This window comes from Oncorhynchus clarkii, chromosome 9 (assembly GCF_045791955.1).
Source record: "Oncorhynchus clarkii lewisi isolate Uvic-CL-2024 chromosome 9, UVic_Ocla_1.0, whole genome shotgun sequence".
NCBI lineage: Eukaryota > Metazoa > Chordata > Actinopteri > Salmoniformes > Salmonidae > Oncorhynchus > Oncorhynchus clarkii.
This window is the reverse complement of record NC_092155.1, coordinates 14,441,142-14,456,641: the sequence shown is the minus strand read 5'-3', so window position 1 is coordinate 14,456,641 and position 15,500 is coordinate 14,441,142. Positions and strand designations below refer to the sequence as shown.

General features: G+C 41.9%; 2 protein-coding genes across 2 annotated transcripts in view; both read right to left on the bottom strand.

The window, feature by feature from the left end:
• LOC139417461 (sterile alpha motif domain-containing protein 9-like) overlaps positions 1–15,500 on the bottom strand; it is a 31,677-nt gene that overhangs the window by 15,191 nt on the left and 986 nt on the right. The window lies entirely within an intron of this gene.
• Positions 6,750–8,741, bottom strand: LOC139415940 (sterile alpha motif domain-containing protein 9-like). The gene is made up of 2 exons (XM_071164129.1): positions 7,159–8,741; positions 6,750–6,785 (listed from the first exon to the last, which is right to left on the bottom strand). Exons 1-2 carry the CDS (start codon positions 8,477–8,479, stop codon positions 6,769–6,771), a joined length of 1,338 nt encoding a protein of 445 aa, XP_071020230.1. The 5' UTR covers positions 8,480–8,741; the 3' UTR covers positions 6,750–6,768.

Sequence of the window (15,500 nt, the reverse complement as noted above, 5' to 3'; positions counted from 1 at the left end):
TCAATTCACCTGTTAATGCAGTATCAATTCACCTGTTAATGCAGTATCAATTCACCTGTTAATGTAGTATCAATTCACCTGTTAATGTAGTATCAATTCACCTGTTAATGTAGTATCAATTCACCTGTTAATGTAGTATCAATTCACCTGTTAATGTAGTATCAATTCACCTGTTAATGTAGTATCAATTCACCTGTTAATGTAGTATCAATTCACCTGTTAATGTAGTATCAATTCACCTGTTAATGTAGTATCAATTCACCTGTTAATGTAGTATCAATTCACCTGTTAATGTAGTATCAATTCACCTGTTAATGTAGTATCAATTCACCTGTTAATGTAGTATCAATTCACCTGTTAATGTAGTATCAAGTCACCTGTTAATGCAGTATCACATGGCATCAGATATAAACATACTACATTAACAGGTTAATTGATACTACATTAACAGGTTAATTGATACTACATTAACAGGTTAATTGATACTATCACATGGCATCAGATATAAACGGAGCGTGAGATGTGCTGCTGTCCTAGCCCAATAGATCTGCAAGTCACAGTGTACAGGAAACCATGAAAACCCTCCTGTAGGATAACTCCCTTCAGAAAGATGGATAGAGAATCTTGAAGTGGAAGCGGGTGAACTGATCTGCATTTTCTATGTACACACCACAGTGTTCTACGTGTAGAACTCTCCCTTTCTCCTTAATGGAGGGATCATCACACGCAGGGACACATGCACAGATCAGTTTGACCTCTTAATTGAACTTGGATGAGAAAAATATGCCTCATGTTTGGGTTAGGAAATGTACAGTACCAGTCAAAAGTTTGGACACACCTACTCATTCAAGGATTTTTCTTTATTTGAACTATTTTGTACATTGTAGAATAATAGTGAAGACATCAACACTCTGAAATATCACATATGGAATTGTGTAGTAACCAAAATACTTTAAACAAATGAAAATACATTCTATATTTGCGATTTTTCAAACTAACCACCCTTTGTCTTGATGACAGCTTTGCACACTCTTGGCATTCTCTCAACCAGCTTCATGAGGTAGTCACCTGGAATGCATTTCAATTAACAGGTGTCCCTTGTTAAAAGTTATTTTGTGGAATTTCTTTCCTTTTTAATGCATTTGAGCCAGTCAGTTTTGTTTTGACAGCGTAGGGATGATATACAGAAGATAGCCCTATTTGGTAAAAGACCAAGTTCATGTTACATATGGCAAGAACAGCTCAAATAAGCGAAGAGTCGACAGTCCATCATTACTTTAAGACCTGAAGGTCAGTCAATCCGTAAAATGTCAAGAACTTTTAACCTTTCTTCAATTGCAGTCACAAAAACCATCAAGCACTATGATGAAACTGGCTGTCATGAGGACCTGCTACAGGAAAGGAAGACCCAGAGTTACCTCTGCTACAGAGGATACGTTCATTAGAGTTACCTGGCTGTCATGAGGACCTGCTACAGGAAAGGAAGACCCAGAGTTACCTCTGCTGCAGAGGATAAGTTCATTAGAGTTACCTGGCTGTCATGAGGACCTGCTACAGGAAAGGAAGACCCAGAGTTACCTCTGCTGCAGAGGATAAGTTCATTAGAGTTACCTGGCTGTCATGAGGACCTGCTACAGGAAAGGAAGACCCAGAGTTACCTCTGCTGCAGAGGATAAGTTCATTAGAGTTACCTGGCTGTCATGAGGACCTGCTACAGGAAAGGAAGACCCAGAGATACCTCTGCTGCAGAGGATAAGTTCATTAGAATTACCTGGCTGTCATGAGGACCGCTACAGGAAAGGAAGACCCAGAGTTACCTCTGCTGCAGAGGATAAGTTCATTAGAATTACCTGGCTGTCATGAGGACCGCTACAGGAAAGGAAGACCCAGAGTTACCTCTGCTGCAGAGGATAAGTTCATTAGAGTTACCTGGCTGTCATGAGGACCGCTACAGGAAAGGAAGACCCAGAGTTACCTCTGCTGCAGAGGATACGTTCATTAGAGTTACCTGGCTGTCATGAGGACCGCTACAGGAAAGGAAGACCCAGAGATACCTCTGCTGCAGAGGATAAGTTCATTAGAGTTACCTGGCTGTCATGAGGACCGCTACAGGAAAGGAAGACCCAGAGTTACCTCTGCTGCAGAGGATACGTTCATTAGAGTTACCTGGCTGTCATGAGGACCTGCTACAGGAAAGGAAGACCCAGAGATACCTCTGCTGCAGAGGATAAGTTCATTAGAATTACCTGGCTGTCATGAGGACCGCTACAGGAAAGGAAGACCCAGAGTTACCTCTGCTGCAGAGGATAAGTTCATTAGAATTACCTGGCTGTCATGAGGACCGCTACAGGAAAGGAAGACCCAGAGATACCTCTGCTGCAGAGGATAAGTTCATTAGAATTAACTGCACCTCAGTTTGCAACCCAAATAAATGCTTCACAGAGTTCAACAGACACATCTCGACATCAACTGTTCAGAGGAGACTGCGTGAATCAGGCCTTCATGGTCGAAGTGCTGCAAAGAAAGTACTACTAAAGGACACCAACAATAAGAAGAGACTTGCTGGGGCCAAGAAACACAAGCAATATACATTAGACCTGTGGAAATCTGTCTTTGTTAGATTCAGAGTTGGTGAGGAGATGTGATGGTGTGGGGGTGCTTTGCTGGTGACACTGTCAGGGATTTATTTAGAATTCCAGGCACACTTAACCAGCCTGGCTACCACAGCATTCTGCAGCAATACGCCATCCCATCTGGCTTGCGCTTATTGGGACTATCATTTGTTTTTCAACAGGACAAACACACCAGGCTGTGCTGCATCAGATGACCTGGCCTCCACAATCCGCTGACCTCAACCCAATCCATTGAGATGGTTTGGGATGAGTTGGACTGCAGAGTGAAGAAAAAGCAGCCAACTAGTGCTCAGCATATGTGGGAACTCCTTCAAAACTGTGGGAAAAGCATTCCTCATTAAGCTAGTTGAGATAATGCCAAGTGTGCAAAGCTGTCATCAAGCCAAAGGGTGACTACTTTGAATAATCTAAAATATATTTTGATTTGTTTAAAACATTTTGGTTACTACAATGTAGAAAATAGTAAAAATATAGAAAGCCCTTGAATGAGTAGGAGTGTCCAAACTTTTGACTGGTACTATATGTATAATGTTGAGTTTGTCAGTATGGGGTATTGAATAAGGCTGTAACGTAACAAAATGTGGAAAAAGTCAAAGGGTCTGAATACTTTCCAAAAGCACTGTATGTATTAGCAGACCCTTATCCAGAGCTATTTACAGTAAGTGAGAGCATACATTTTTTGTATTTCTCCACCATGGGAATTTAACCCAAAACACAGTGCCATGCTCTACCAGCTGAGCCACAAGGGCTCAAATGTATATTCATTTTAGCACACTAACAAAATAGCATCATTTCAGTTTAGTCTCATTTAAATCAGGACAAAGCCACATCTGTACGTAGGTATTTATTTCAATACATATTCTAAAACCTTTGTTGTGAAAATGTCACAAAAATTCTCACATATCATTACTGTTTAAAACGTTGTATTAGGCTTGTACATAAAGCTTTACAAAGTCATATCATACATGTATTTAGATCGCTGGTATTCCTTACCCTCACTGACTTGTCAATCATTTAGTAGCCAAAATAATTCAATTGTTCTTTTTATCATTGATTCTTTACACAGTATACTTTTGTATTTTCATAATATATTTTCTTTATATATTTTCTTGTCTGTAAATGATCTAGAGTATCCAGGTGAGATGGTTGAGCATTTATCTTCCAACCCAACTTTTACCAGACCCCCAAGCTCGCTCAAAATGTTATATCTTTGGCAAAGCCTCAAGGCTAAAACACTAGGTTGCTGGTTGCTGTTCTGCTGGCTACTAATATTTACATGTAGAAAAATAAGGATAAAATAATGAGGCTATACCTCTCTTAGGTTGTGTTTTATTGAACACAAAGTAGTAAAACAAAGCGGAGCTGCTGTCATTTATGCCCTTTTCCCCTAAAACAAACTTTAAATGTCCCCAATTCACCATTCCAGCTCCTCATTCACCCTTCAGGTCTTTGATTAGCAGTGGCTCCAGCTCCTTCAGGATTTCATAGAAAATATATTTTGCTCTGATGCCACTTGCCCTCAGTCCTGTGGAGAGCTCCCCCATCTGGTCCTGTGTACTGGGCCAGTACTGAACTTTAGCTCTTGTCAGTGATGAGTTTATCCAAGATGGGCTTCACCTGGTTCACCCTCTAGATCAGTTCTGTCCGGTGAAGTCCTCAAAGTGCTGGCCTGAGGTCTGAGGTAAAGATTGGTCGCAGAACAACTGCATTTAAACACAATGACATCCACAAATGTAATACACTAAAACGACATTAAAAACATGATAAATGGGGCTGAAGCTTGAATGCTACTGGAGACTACTAGGGTCAAGTGAAGATAAAAAATAACTGAACGGCAATAGGTGGTGGTACTTGGATTATTACATATTTTTTAAATGATTTTTTTTTTTAAATCGAGAATAATCTAAATTAAATTTTAACAAGGAAATCCTTTCACTTTTAGAACATACTTACCATATTATTAAAAGTAGACATTTTAGGACCTGCAAGAGGTCGTGCCATAGATTATTTTCAGAAGAAGGAGCCACACAGAATTGGATGAGGTATTTCATCCCAGTTTTTGTGTCTACATACATAGACAGTTGTGTGTGTATGCTGGTGTGTGTGTGTTTGGTGGGGGGGTCTAATACACTCGTTCAAACAGGCTTCACAGATACACATTGTCAGCGTTGTAAGACTGCGAAGAGGCCTATAATTATCATCTTGTGAATGTAGGTCAAGGATTGCGCAGAGAACGATTGCGCATCCCTGTCGGAATCAAGGGCTGCCCCCAAAAACCAAGTGAAGGAGCTTGCATAGCCACAATACTCTACAATGTGAACAAGTGGTAGTCTAAATGAATGGTATAGCTGAGACAAATAGCCTATAATGGAGATGATGCACCTGTTTTGGGATAACCTATGCATCCTTCACTCCTCCCATCCTTGAAAGCTTCACCAAAAGATGGATAGTGAAATAATAGAATGCGTGCGCTATAGGCTACAACCAAGTCATGTCAGATCAGTGATGATTTATTTTTTAGCATGTCATCATTTATCTAATAGCCATATATTTAGATCAATGATTATTTCAAGAAAGGGAGAATCCAGCCTTGAATCAAACAGCGTCTCAGGTTAGCTGGTTTGCGGATGCAGCAGTGGTCCTTGAGTTGTCTTTCCTGGCTGCTCCCACAGACACGTCCATAAAACTCCTTCTTCATTGTTCATTCATCCCGCAGCTGTTGACTAGGCCTATAATTTATGGTGATTTGCCAACTTTAATTTAAGATTAGCCTACATGTTAGGCTACTTAATCGAGTGTGCCGATATAGGTTTATAATTGAATGCAACATATCGGTGTAGTAGAGAATCTGGAACTTTGCTCTTTATAATATATGTTTTTCCTTATGGAGTCATAGCCGCGGAACTGTGCTGGAGGTGTCGCAGCACCCCTGATAAATTGAAATACATTTGCCAAAGTTATAGAATTACTGCTAAATGTAATAATTCAGAATACTACACCAGGAGTAGGCCTATAATCCAGCCACAGAGGAGCAATAGCTTATTTAAAATAAAGAGCCTAGCTGTGGATTGTGTGAAGCCCAATCACAAGGCCTACAGTCGGGAAGTGCAGCAAATCTGCCAGTGAGCAGCATGTAGCAAAAAGGCCTTTCAAATATAAAAAGTCGCAGGAAAGCACTGGTTGGAAAGACAATTATTCTACTGAAAAGAGAAGACAAACTTGTCTGCAGGCTACCAAATATGTTATCAACTTCCAAGTAGGCCAATTGAGCAAACAGCTGCATTTATTGTAGCTGGGGATTTTAACAAAGCTATCTTGAGAACAAGGCTACCTAAATTCTTTCAGCATATTAACTGCAGCACCCGCTCGGGCAATACACTGGATCACTGCTACTCTAAATTCTGGGATGCATACAAGGCCCAACCCCCGCCTTCCCTTCAGCAAATTCAGCAAACCCGACCACGACTCCATCTTGCTCCTACCGTCCTATAGGCAGAAACTCAAAGAGGATATACTTGTGACTAGAATCATTCAATGCTGGTCTGACCAATCGGATTCCATGCTTCAAGATTGTATTGAGCACGGTACTGGGAAATGTTCCAGGAAGCCTCATATAATAACGTCGATTTATACGCAGTGTAGTTATTCCCTCAGCAAGGCAACAGCTGCAGCAATCAGTATAAGCTGCTCAGATAGCTGATGCTTAAAGTTAGTGAGGGAGATATAAGTCTCAAACTTCAGCGATTTTTGCAATTCGTGAATGAGCGTCAATTCGTGAATGAGCGATGATAATGCATGCAATGCTTGATTATAAAAGTTTTTTTTTCATGTGTTCTGGTACCAGGTAACACCCCTTTCGCGCTCACTTTTTGTTCCATCACCTCCCATTTTGACAAATTATGCACTCGAATTACGAATTCGAAGAATGCAGCTGCCAGCCGTGAAACTGGAGCAAAATGTAGGATTTTCCCACCATATTTGTTATTTTCATGAAAACTATGTAATATTCATAAATACAAAGCTCAGTCAACATAGGTGGTGGTAAAGTTGCATTTGTCAAACACTTATCTATTACTATTGTACGCTCTATGAATACTGTAACAAACATTAACTCACCATCACATTGGCACGTTGTTCAACTTCTCACAGGCCCTGGGGACAGACACATCAATCAGAAAATCAGCCAAACCAAGCACTAACCTCAGTGATAATACAGTGGTCTTAATTTCCTGGTAGACAAAGCATTTTAAAATCAACCACACCAAGCACTAACCTCAGTGATAATACAGTGGTCTTAATTTCCTGGTAGACAAAGCATTTTAAAATCAATGATATCACAAATACCAGCGTCACTCTCGCCCCTGTGTAGATTGGTAGGTTTGGACGTCCCGTGTCATTATATTGTGTATTAGAACATTAAAATATCAAGAGCCTGTACATGAGTGAGAGAATATAGAGATACAAATTTGAAAAATACCGGTCTTTGATCAATTCGATGTCCGGTACTTCAATACTTTAATCCTACCTGAATAGGATGGGTAGTTGATGTCGTAGGCCACAGGACCTCTAATGGTGAAGCCAAGGTAGAAGCAGACGTCTCCGGACTTCCAAACTTTGCTTTGTTGGCCGGCACAAACGTTAATCTCCTTGCCATCAACGTGCGCAAACACCCTGTGCTGTCTAACCACTCCATTGACTGGAAGAAGAAGGTCCTGGACACTGGGTTCTCTCCACACTTCACCACTGCTCCACTTTTGAGAGATAAGGTCTGGCCTTGCCTCTGGCCTTGCCATTGGATTCTCCTCTATCAATAGGTTGTCTATTTTTGCTCTATGAACCAGTCTGCTCAAACCCTCACCCTTACCCAGGAAAATAAGGGGGAGAAGGTACCTTGAGCGAAGATGCTTTTTGTATGTGTTTTTGTAGGACTCTTGCATCTCCAGAACACATTTGTTGAGGTCAATATTGAAATCCATTTTTTTATGCTCCTCAGGCCAAAACAGCAAAAGGACTAAGAAGTAAAACTCTGGGGTTTGGTTACTAAGATTAGCCACTAGATGTCTCTCCAGACTGCTTCTTAGGATTGGCAACGGGGTAAGAATTGGAGATGCTGCTTCCACTTTGCTTAAGATGATGTTGGCAAGGATGAAGTTTTGGGACGCTTTGTTGTCACCATCTTTCTTGTTTATTTTTTTATTTATTTCCCCCCACAATGTTGTTATTCGGCGTAAGTTAGATGCATCATAGCCCTTACCAAGACAGCAAAGCAGTCCAGGGAAGGCAATGGCCATTTCTTCTTTGAGCTTCTGGAGGGGTACATCTATTGCAGACTCTGAGTGTATAGGTGTGCATGTCCCCACGTATTTGCAGTAGCAGTTCTTCACATCAGTCTGAAAGTAATGCGGTTCATTTTCTTTCATGCTGGGTTTGGAGTAAGTCAGGTAACCATCAAAAAACTCACATTTCCTCTCCACCTCATCCCTGAGGCTGATGATGAGTGGCTTGTACTTGAAGAGCTTTTTCTGTCCGATTGATATGAAGAAAGAGTCAGCGGATATTTCCATGGTAAGGACCTTTTGCCAGTTTTTATCAAGAGAGACAAGTGAGTCAAAAACAATGTTGGCAACCTGTAGATAACCAAATAGTCCCCTGTTGTTATAGATGTGTGAGACTTTGTTAATACCATGGTATTGCATGTCTGCTCCCTGCTCATTTTCAGCAGCCCATTCCTCATCTTTGAAAGCCTCAAAGGCCATTGTTGATAGTTGCAAAATTTCTTGTGCAGAGATGGAACCCAGCTGTTTGGGAACCCTGAAGGAACTCTGCTCTACTTTCATTCTGCTCATCAAATGGTTCTTGTATACTTGCCCCAGTGTGTCAGCAACAAATGAATTGTTGGGATCTCTGTCTTTTGCTATTTTTGCCCACTTCTCCGCTTTAGAATAGGCTCTCTTCACAATGTAAAAGAAACGAGCAAGAGCTTGAGGAAAGAATGGGTTTTGCTTGAATTTCTTTGAAGCTAGTTGTAAAACAGATACACAGTTGCTTTTGGATTCTTGGCCTTCAGTATCTTCAATATCTTGAATCAACCTGGAAAACTTGCATTTCCTTTCTTCTCTCATTTCCCTTTTCGTTAACATGTCTCGTTTCCATTCTGCATTCTGCTTAACATCCACAGTGATTTCCCTCTTAGTTAGCATATCTTTGATGACGGACATCAAATGTTGCTGCACCTCTTCTCTACAAAAGTCTGTCAGAAAGTTCCTTGCTGTATCACTTCTGGTCACACCTGCTGTAGCCAATACCTTAACACACTGCTGTGCAATCAGTGGGTGAGCCAAACGGACATGTTTGTCTTGTCCCTGTTGTGAAGGGAATGTCACTATCAGATGACTGAAAGGCTCCATTCGCTGCTCAAAGGAAGGACCTCCATAAATGGGATCTGGAGGCCCCAGGAATGCCTGACATTGAGACTGCAGAAGGTGGGAGCCAGGAACGTAGGCATTCACCAGTGATAAGAATGCAAGAAGCTGGGATTTTTTAGGCCTTCTTTTTTTCCTGACATCTAAAAAGGCACACGTTTCTTTAACATAATCTCCACTGAAATTTTCTCGCATTATGTTAAAGCCATGAAACTGTTTGTGTTCATTACTGTAGCTTCGACTGATCTCAATCTGTTTCTCCTCAAACTGTTGTTTCTCTGCTTCAGAAAGTTCCATCCTGAGAATAACATGTCTTGAGTTGTTATGGTCCTCTTGTTTGATAACTGCCTTATGCACACAGTTTAAAATGATGACCACAGGCCTGTGGGTTGTAATGTTTCGGTCTGTAATCTCTTTCATGATGGCATCCTGCAGATTCTTCTGAATACACACATCATTCAGCAGTAAGAGCACAGTGTTCTGGTGGCCTTGGCTGCCTGCAGTGAAAAGGTGAATCACCTGCTTGGCGATAGCGGTGAAGTCTGAGGTAGCACCTGTCAGAACAGCACATCTGAGCTTTTTACGCATATCCCAGAGCACCTGCTTGGCCAGAGTGGTTCCTCCGCTGCCTGGCTGATGCAGCAGATTCATGGTAGAAGTCAGGTCGCCCTTAAGCTGTTTCTTAATATTTTGTATCAGCTCAGTGTACCCATCTCTTTTGATAAAGGGGGTCGTTTTATTAGCTGATGTTGCCTTTTCAGCCCAGCAGAAGTTAAGCCATTGAGGTGGGGCTCCTCTGTAAAAATCTGCCTCTGCCTTTTTCGCTACTGCTGAGTCTATGTCCTCTTCTTCGAATGCATTTGAGTACAAAACATCCAGAAGGGAAATGGAATCCCTGATTTCACTTCCAACATAAATTTCACGACCACGGGCATTGGACAGGGACGACCCCTTGTTGTGTGCCATCTTTGTTGTCTCCCGTCCCAAGCTGAACCAATTTTCTGAATATTAGTTGTTCTTCATTAGGTGGTATGGACTCTGAGAACGGAGACAATAATGTTTCAGTAAAAATGTCAAACGGCATTAACAGTTATAAACAAAAGGCTGATTATAGTACATCTTTGACTTTGTTGGACTTTAATTTATATAGCTAATAGATTGGACATTGGTTGGATGTATCTACAGACATTGCATCCTGCTGATAAATACAACAGCATGCCTATGTGTTTTTTGTTTCTTGTTGCTACCCTCTGATAAAAAAAAATCAGTCACATTTGTGCAATTTTCACTAGTATCCCAGTCCATCACGTGGACTGGAACATGTTTCGTATTGCGTCAGATAACAATATTGACGAATACGCTGATTCGGTGTGCGAGTTCATTAGAACGTGCGTTGAAGATGTCGTTCCCATAGCAACGATTAAAACATTCCCTAACCAGAAACCGTGGATTGATGGCAGCATTCGTGTGGAACTGAAAGCGCGAACCACTGCTTTTAATCAGGGCAAGGTGTCTGGTAACATGACCGAATACAAACAGTGCAGCTATTCCCTCCGCAAGGCTATCAAACAAGCTAAGCGTCAGTACAGAGACAAAGTAGAATCTCAATTCAACGGCTCAGACACAAGAGGCATGTGGCAGGGTCTACAGTCAATCACGGACTACAGGAAGAAATCCAGCCCAGTCACGGACCAGGATGTCTTGCTCCCAGGCAGACTAAATCACTTTTTTGCCCGCTTTGAGGACAATACAGTGCCACTGACACGGCCTGCAACGAAAACATGCGGTCTCTCCTTCACTGCAGCCGAGGTGAGTAAAACATTTAAACGTGTTAACCCTCGCAAGGCTGCAGGCCCAGACGGCATCCCCAGCCGCGCCCTCAGAGCATGCGCAGACCAGCTGGCCGGTGTGTTTACGGACATATTCAATCAATCCCTATACCAGTCTGCTGTTCCCACATGCTTCAAGAGGGCCACCATTGTTCCTGTTCCCAAAAAAGCTAAGGTAACTGAGCTAAACGACTACTGCCCCGTAGCACTCACATCCGTCATCATGAAGTGCTTTGAGAGACTAGTCAAGGACCATATCACCTCCACCCTACCTGACACCCTAGACCCACTCCAATTTGCTTACCGCCCAAATAGGTCCACAGACGATGCAATCTCAACCACACTGCACACTGCCCTAACCCATCTGGACAAGAGGAATACCTATGTGAGAATGCTGTTCATCGACTACAGCTCGGCATTCAACACCATAATACCCTCCAAGCTCGTCATCAAGCTCGAGACCCTGGGTCTCGACCCCGCCCTGTGCAACTGGGTACTGGACTTCCTGACGGGCCGCCCCCAGGTGGTGAGGGTAGGCAACAACATCTCCTCCCCGCTGATCCTCAACACTGGGGCCCCACAAGGGTGCGTTCTGAGCCCTCTCCTGTACTCCCTGTTCACCCACGACTGCGTGGCCACGCACGCCTCCAACTCAATCATCAAATTTGCGGACGACACAACAGTGGTAGGCTTGATTACCAACAACGACGAGACGGCCTACAGGGAGGAGGTGAGGGCCCTCGGAGTGTGGTGTCAGGAAAATAACCTTACACTCAACGTCAACAAAACTAAGGAGATGATTGTGGACTTCAGGAAACAGCAGAGGGAACACCCCCCTATACACATCGATGGAACAGTAGTGGAGAGGGTAGCAAGTTTTAAGTTCCTCGGCATACACATCACAGACAAACTGAATTGGTCCACCCACACAGACAGCATCGTGAAGAAGGCGCAGCAGCGCCTCTTCAACCTCAGGAGGCTGAAGAAATTCGGCTTGTCACCAAAAGCACTCACAAACTTCTACAGATGCACAATCGAGAGCATCCTGTCGGGCTGTATCACCGCCTGGTACGGCAACTGCTCCACCCTCAACCGTAAGGCTCTCCAGAGGGTAGTGAGGTCTGCACAACGCATCACCGGGGGCAAACTACCTGCCCTCCAGGACACCTACACCACCCGATGTTACAGGAAGGCCATAAAGATCATCAAGGACATCAACCACCCGAGCCACTGCCTGTTCACCCCGCTATCATCCAGAAGGTGAGGTCAGTACAGGTGCATCAAAGCTGGGACCGAGAGACTGAAAAACAGCTTCTATCTCAAGGCCATCAGACTGTTAAACAGCCACCACTAACATTGAGTGGCTGCTGCCAACACACTGACAATGACACTGACTCAACTCCAGCCACTTTAATAATGGGAATTGATGGGAAATGATGTAAATATATCACTTGCCACTTTAAACAATGCTACCTTATATAATGTTACTTACCCTACATTATTCATCTCACATGCATACGTATATACTGTACTCTATATCATCGACTGCATCCTTATGTAATACATGTATCACTGGCCACTTTAACTATGCCACTTTGTTTACATACTCATCTCATATGTATATACTGTACTCGATATCATCTACTGTATCTTGCCTATGCTGCTCTGTACCATCACTCATTCATATATCCTTATGTACATATTCTTTATCCCCTTACACTGTGTATAAGACAGTAGTTTTGGAATTGTTAGTTAGATTATTTGTTGGTTATCACTGCATTGTCGGAACTAGAAGCACAAGCATTTCGCTACACTCGCATTAACATCTGCTAACCATGTGTATGTGACAAATAAAATTTGATTTGATTTGATTTAGTATGTGGTTTATTTTTAGCACATAAATCAATTGACTGAGTACAGTAAAGAAATGCACAAAGTCACTTGTTCCCTGCAACAAATCACTCAAACAAATTATAATAATATAGATATCAATATAAGTATCTGCTTTTCATAATGTTGTATTCACATTTATTTTTATATGTTTTTTTGTCTTTTGTTAACAATACATTTAACTATGACTTAATTAAACTGCTAAAAAACTGCTAACTACTGATCCAAAATTGTATTGTCTAGTTTACATGTATAGTTTGAGAAATGCTGAATACTGTAAACTTCTATATATTTTACATCATGAATATATCAACTGACATTAATTTACTTTGGAAGGTAAAAAAACAATGGTATAGGGTCTTTATAAACTTTATAAACACTTTACTTGACAGGTCATAACCATGTCATAATACTGTATGTCATAACTGCTGACATAACATGTCATAACCTGTGATATGGTCTTAACACTGTCATGACCCATATATTTACATCTGTTTTGGTATATATTGCGTTATTTCATGGCTGGTTATTTATTTTATTTTTTATTTTACCTTTAGACTAGGCAAGTCAGTTAAGAACAAATTCTTATTTTCATTGACGGCCTAGGAACAGTTGTTCAGGGGCAGAATGACAGATTTGTACCTTGCCAGCTCGGGGATCAGCTCACCGCTCTAACCACTAGGCTACGCTGCCGCCCCACCTACATAAGAGTGTCAAAACCCACATTTATTCAAATGTATTTTTGCCCTTCCAAGAAGTTACCTTTCGTTTGCAATTTTGTTGTTGTTGTAATGAATATTTTGCAGTCATTTTTTTTCTATAATATTTTAAATTACTTGTAGAAACTACAGTTTAACACTGTCATGAAGCATTAGCCCAATTAAAGGTTTACAGAATGGTCCTAAGAAAATGCACTTTATCGCACTGTCAAGAAGCATTATGACCAACATAATCATACAAGCCAAATAGGCCTGTCATTACATGTCCTTGTCAGTCATCAGTCAATAAGAGGGTGTCCTTCTCCTGAAATCTGCTCCTGCATTCATCAGCACCAGAGCATTGGGGTTGGTGCATGTCTGACATCAATGTGTGCACAATTACAATGATCATTTAATACGGTAAGAACATTTTATATAACAATCATACTATTGACAAGTATGATATGGTGTAATGGAATGTTTTGCCTTGTGTGGTGGGTTTTGTTGGTTTGAAACTTACAGTATGTAGATGTCATAACCAACCATAAAATAAAACTCTCACCTTTATATAGATTGGTCATATTAGTGTGTAGCCCAAACTGATCATACGGTACAGACAGAATTTGCCAGATCGGCGGTATCGAATTCAGACGAGTCCCGTGGTGCTTCTGTGGGTCGTAGAGCTAAGAACAACATCGTGTTCGGGAGGGCTTCATCGTTGCATATAGGGGTCATAGTAGTTTGTGGGCCAAACCGTTCCAACACTAGAAACATTTCCGTGAGATTACCGATTTCCGCCATGTCTGATGGTCGAAGGCTGAAGCAGTCGATGCAGTGGATTGAGACCCAGTCCTTGTAATAACACATATCTCTATCTTAAACAGACAGATTTTTATGGGGATTTTGCTATTATGCTAATTCGATATCTACAGAGTGTGGACATTGTAAACTGCTGTAGTGAGTCTAAATACAAAGTCTGGAATAAATCTGACATATGGTTCATAAGCTAAAAGATGGGGGCACTGAGGAGGACGCTTGTCCTGACGGTTCCTGTCCGACTTCACTTTTTTATGGCTATGTTTGTATTAATTATTACTTTGTTTGCTCAGAATGTTTGTGCAATAATTTCCTACGACCAACAAACACTTCTGGATCATGAATCGTAAACTACTCACTTATCTCGCAGCCTCCCAGATCTGAAATACTACATTCACTACTTTGTTCCCCACACAGTGAGTGTACCTGTTGCTCCTGGCCGAGATTAACCTAAGGCAAAGTCAGTGATGAAGAAGAGGAATGAAACATGGATTCCAAGCTGGGCTGAAAAGATAGGCTACACTGCCTTGTCGTCCAGGGATCCTGATGGCTAATGTCCGATAGCTGGAAAATAAACTTTGTGAACTCAGATCAAGGCTTCCATCGCAGAGGGACATCAGAAAATGCTATGTATTTGTTTTTACAGAGACTTGGCTTATGGAAAATACACTGGACTCTGCTATTCAACCAGCCGGCTTCTCCATATGTTCATTTACTAAAGTTCAGCACTCAACACAACACCAGCACAAGCTCAGAACCCTGGGTCTGGACACAACCCTCTGCAACTGGATGATTGACTTCCTGACGGGCAGACCACAAGCTGTGAGGATTGGAAACAGCGCCTCCCCCACACTGACTTTTAACACAGGGGTGTGTCCTCAGCCCTCTGCTGTACTCCCTGTTCAATCAGAAATGCATTGCTTTGCACCACACCAACTCCATCATCAAGTTTGTTGACAACACCACGGTTGTAGGCCTGATAACCAACAACCAAGCGTCAGCCTATAGGAAGGAGGTAAGTGAACTGGTACTATGGTGTCATGACAACAACCTATCCCTCAAAGACAGCAAAACAAAGGAGTTGATTGTTGACTTTAGGAAGCAGAGGAGGGAACATGTCCTGATCCACATCAATGGCACTGCAGTAGAGTGAGTCACGAGTTTTAAGTTCCTCATCTCAACCAATGCCATTCGGTAAAATGATCATGTCGT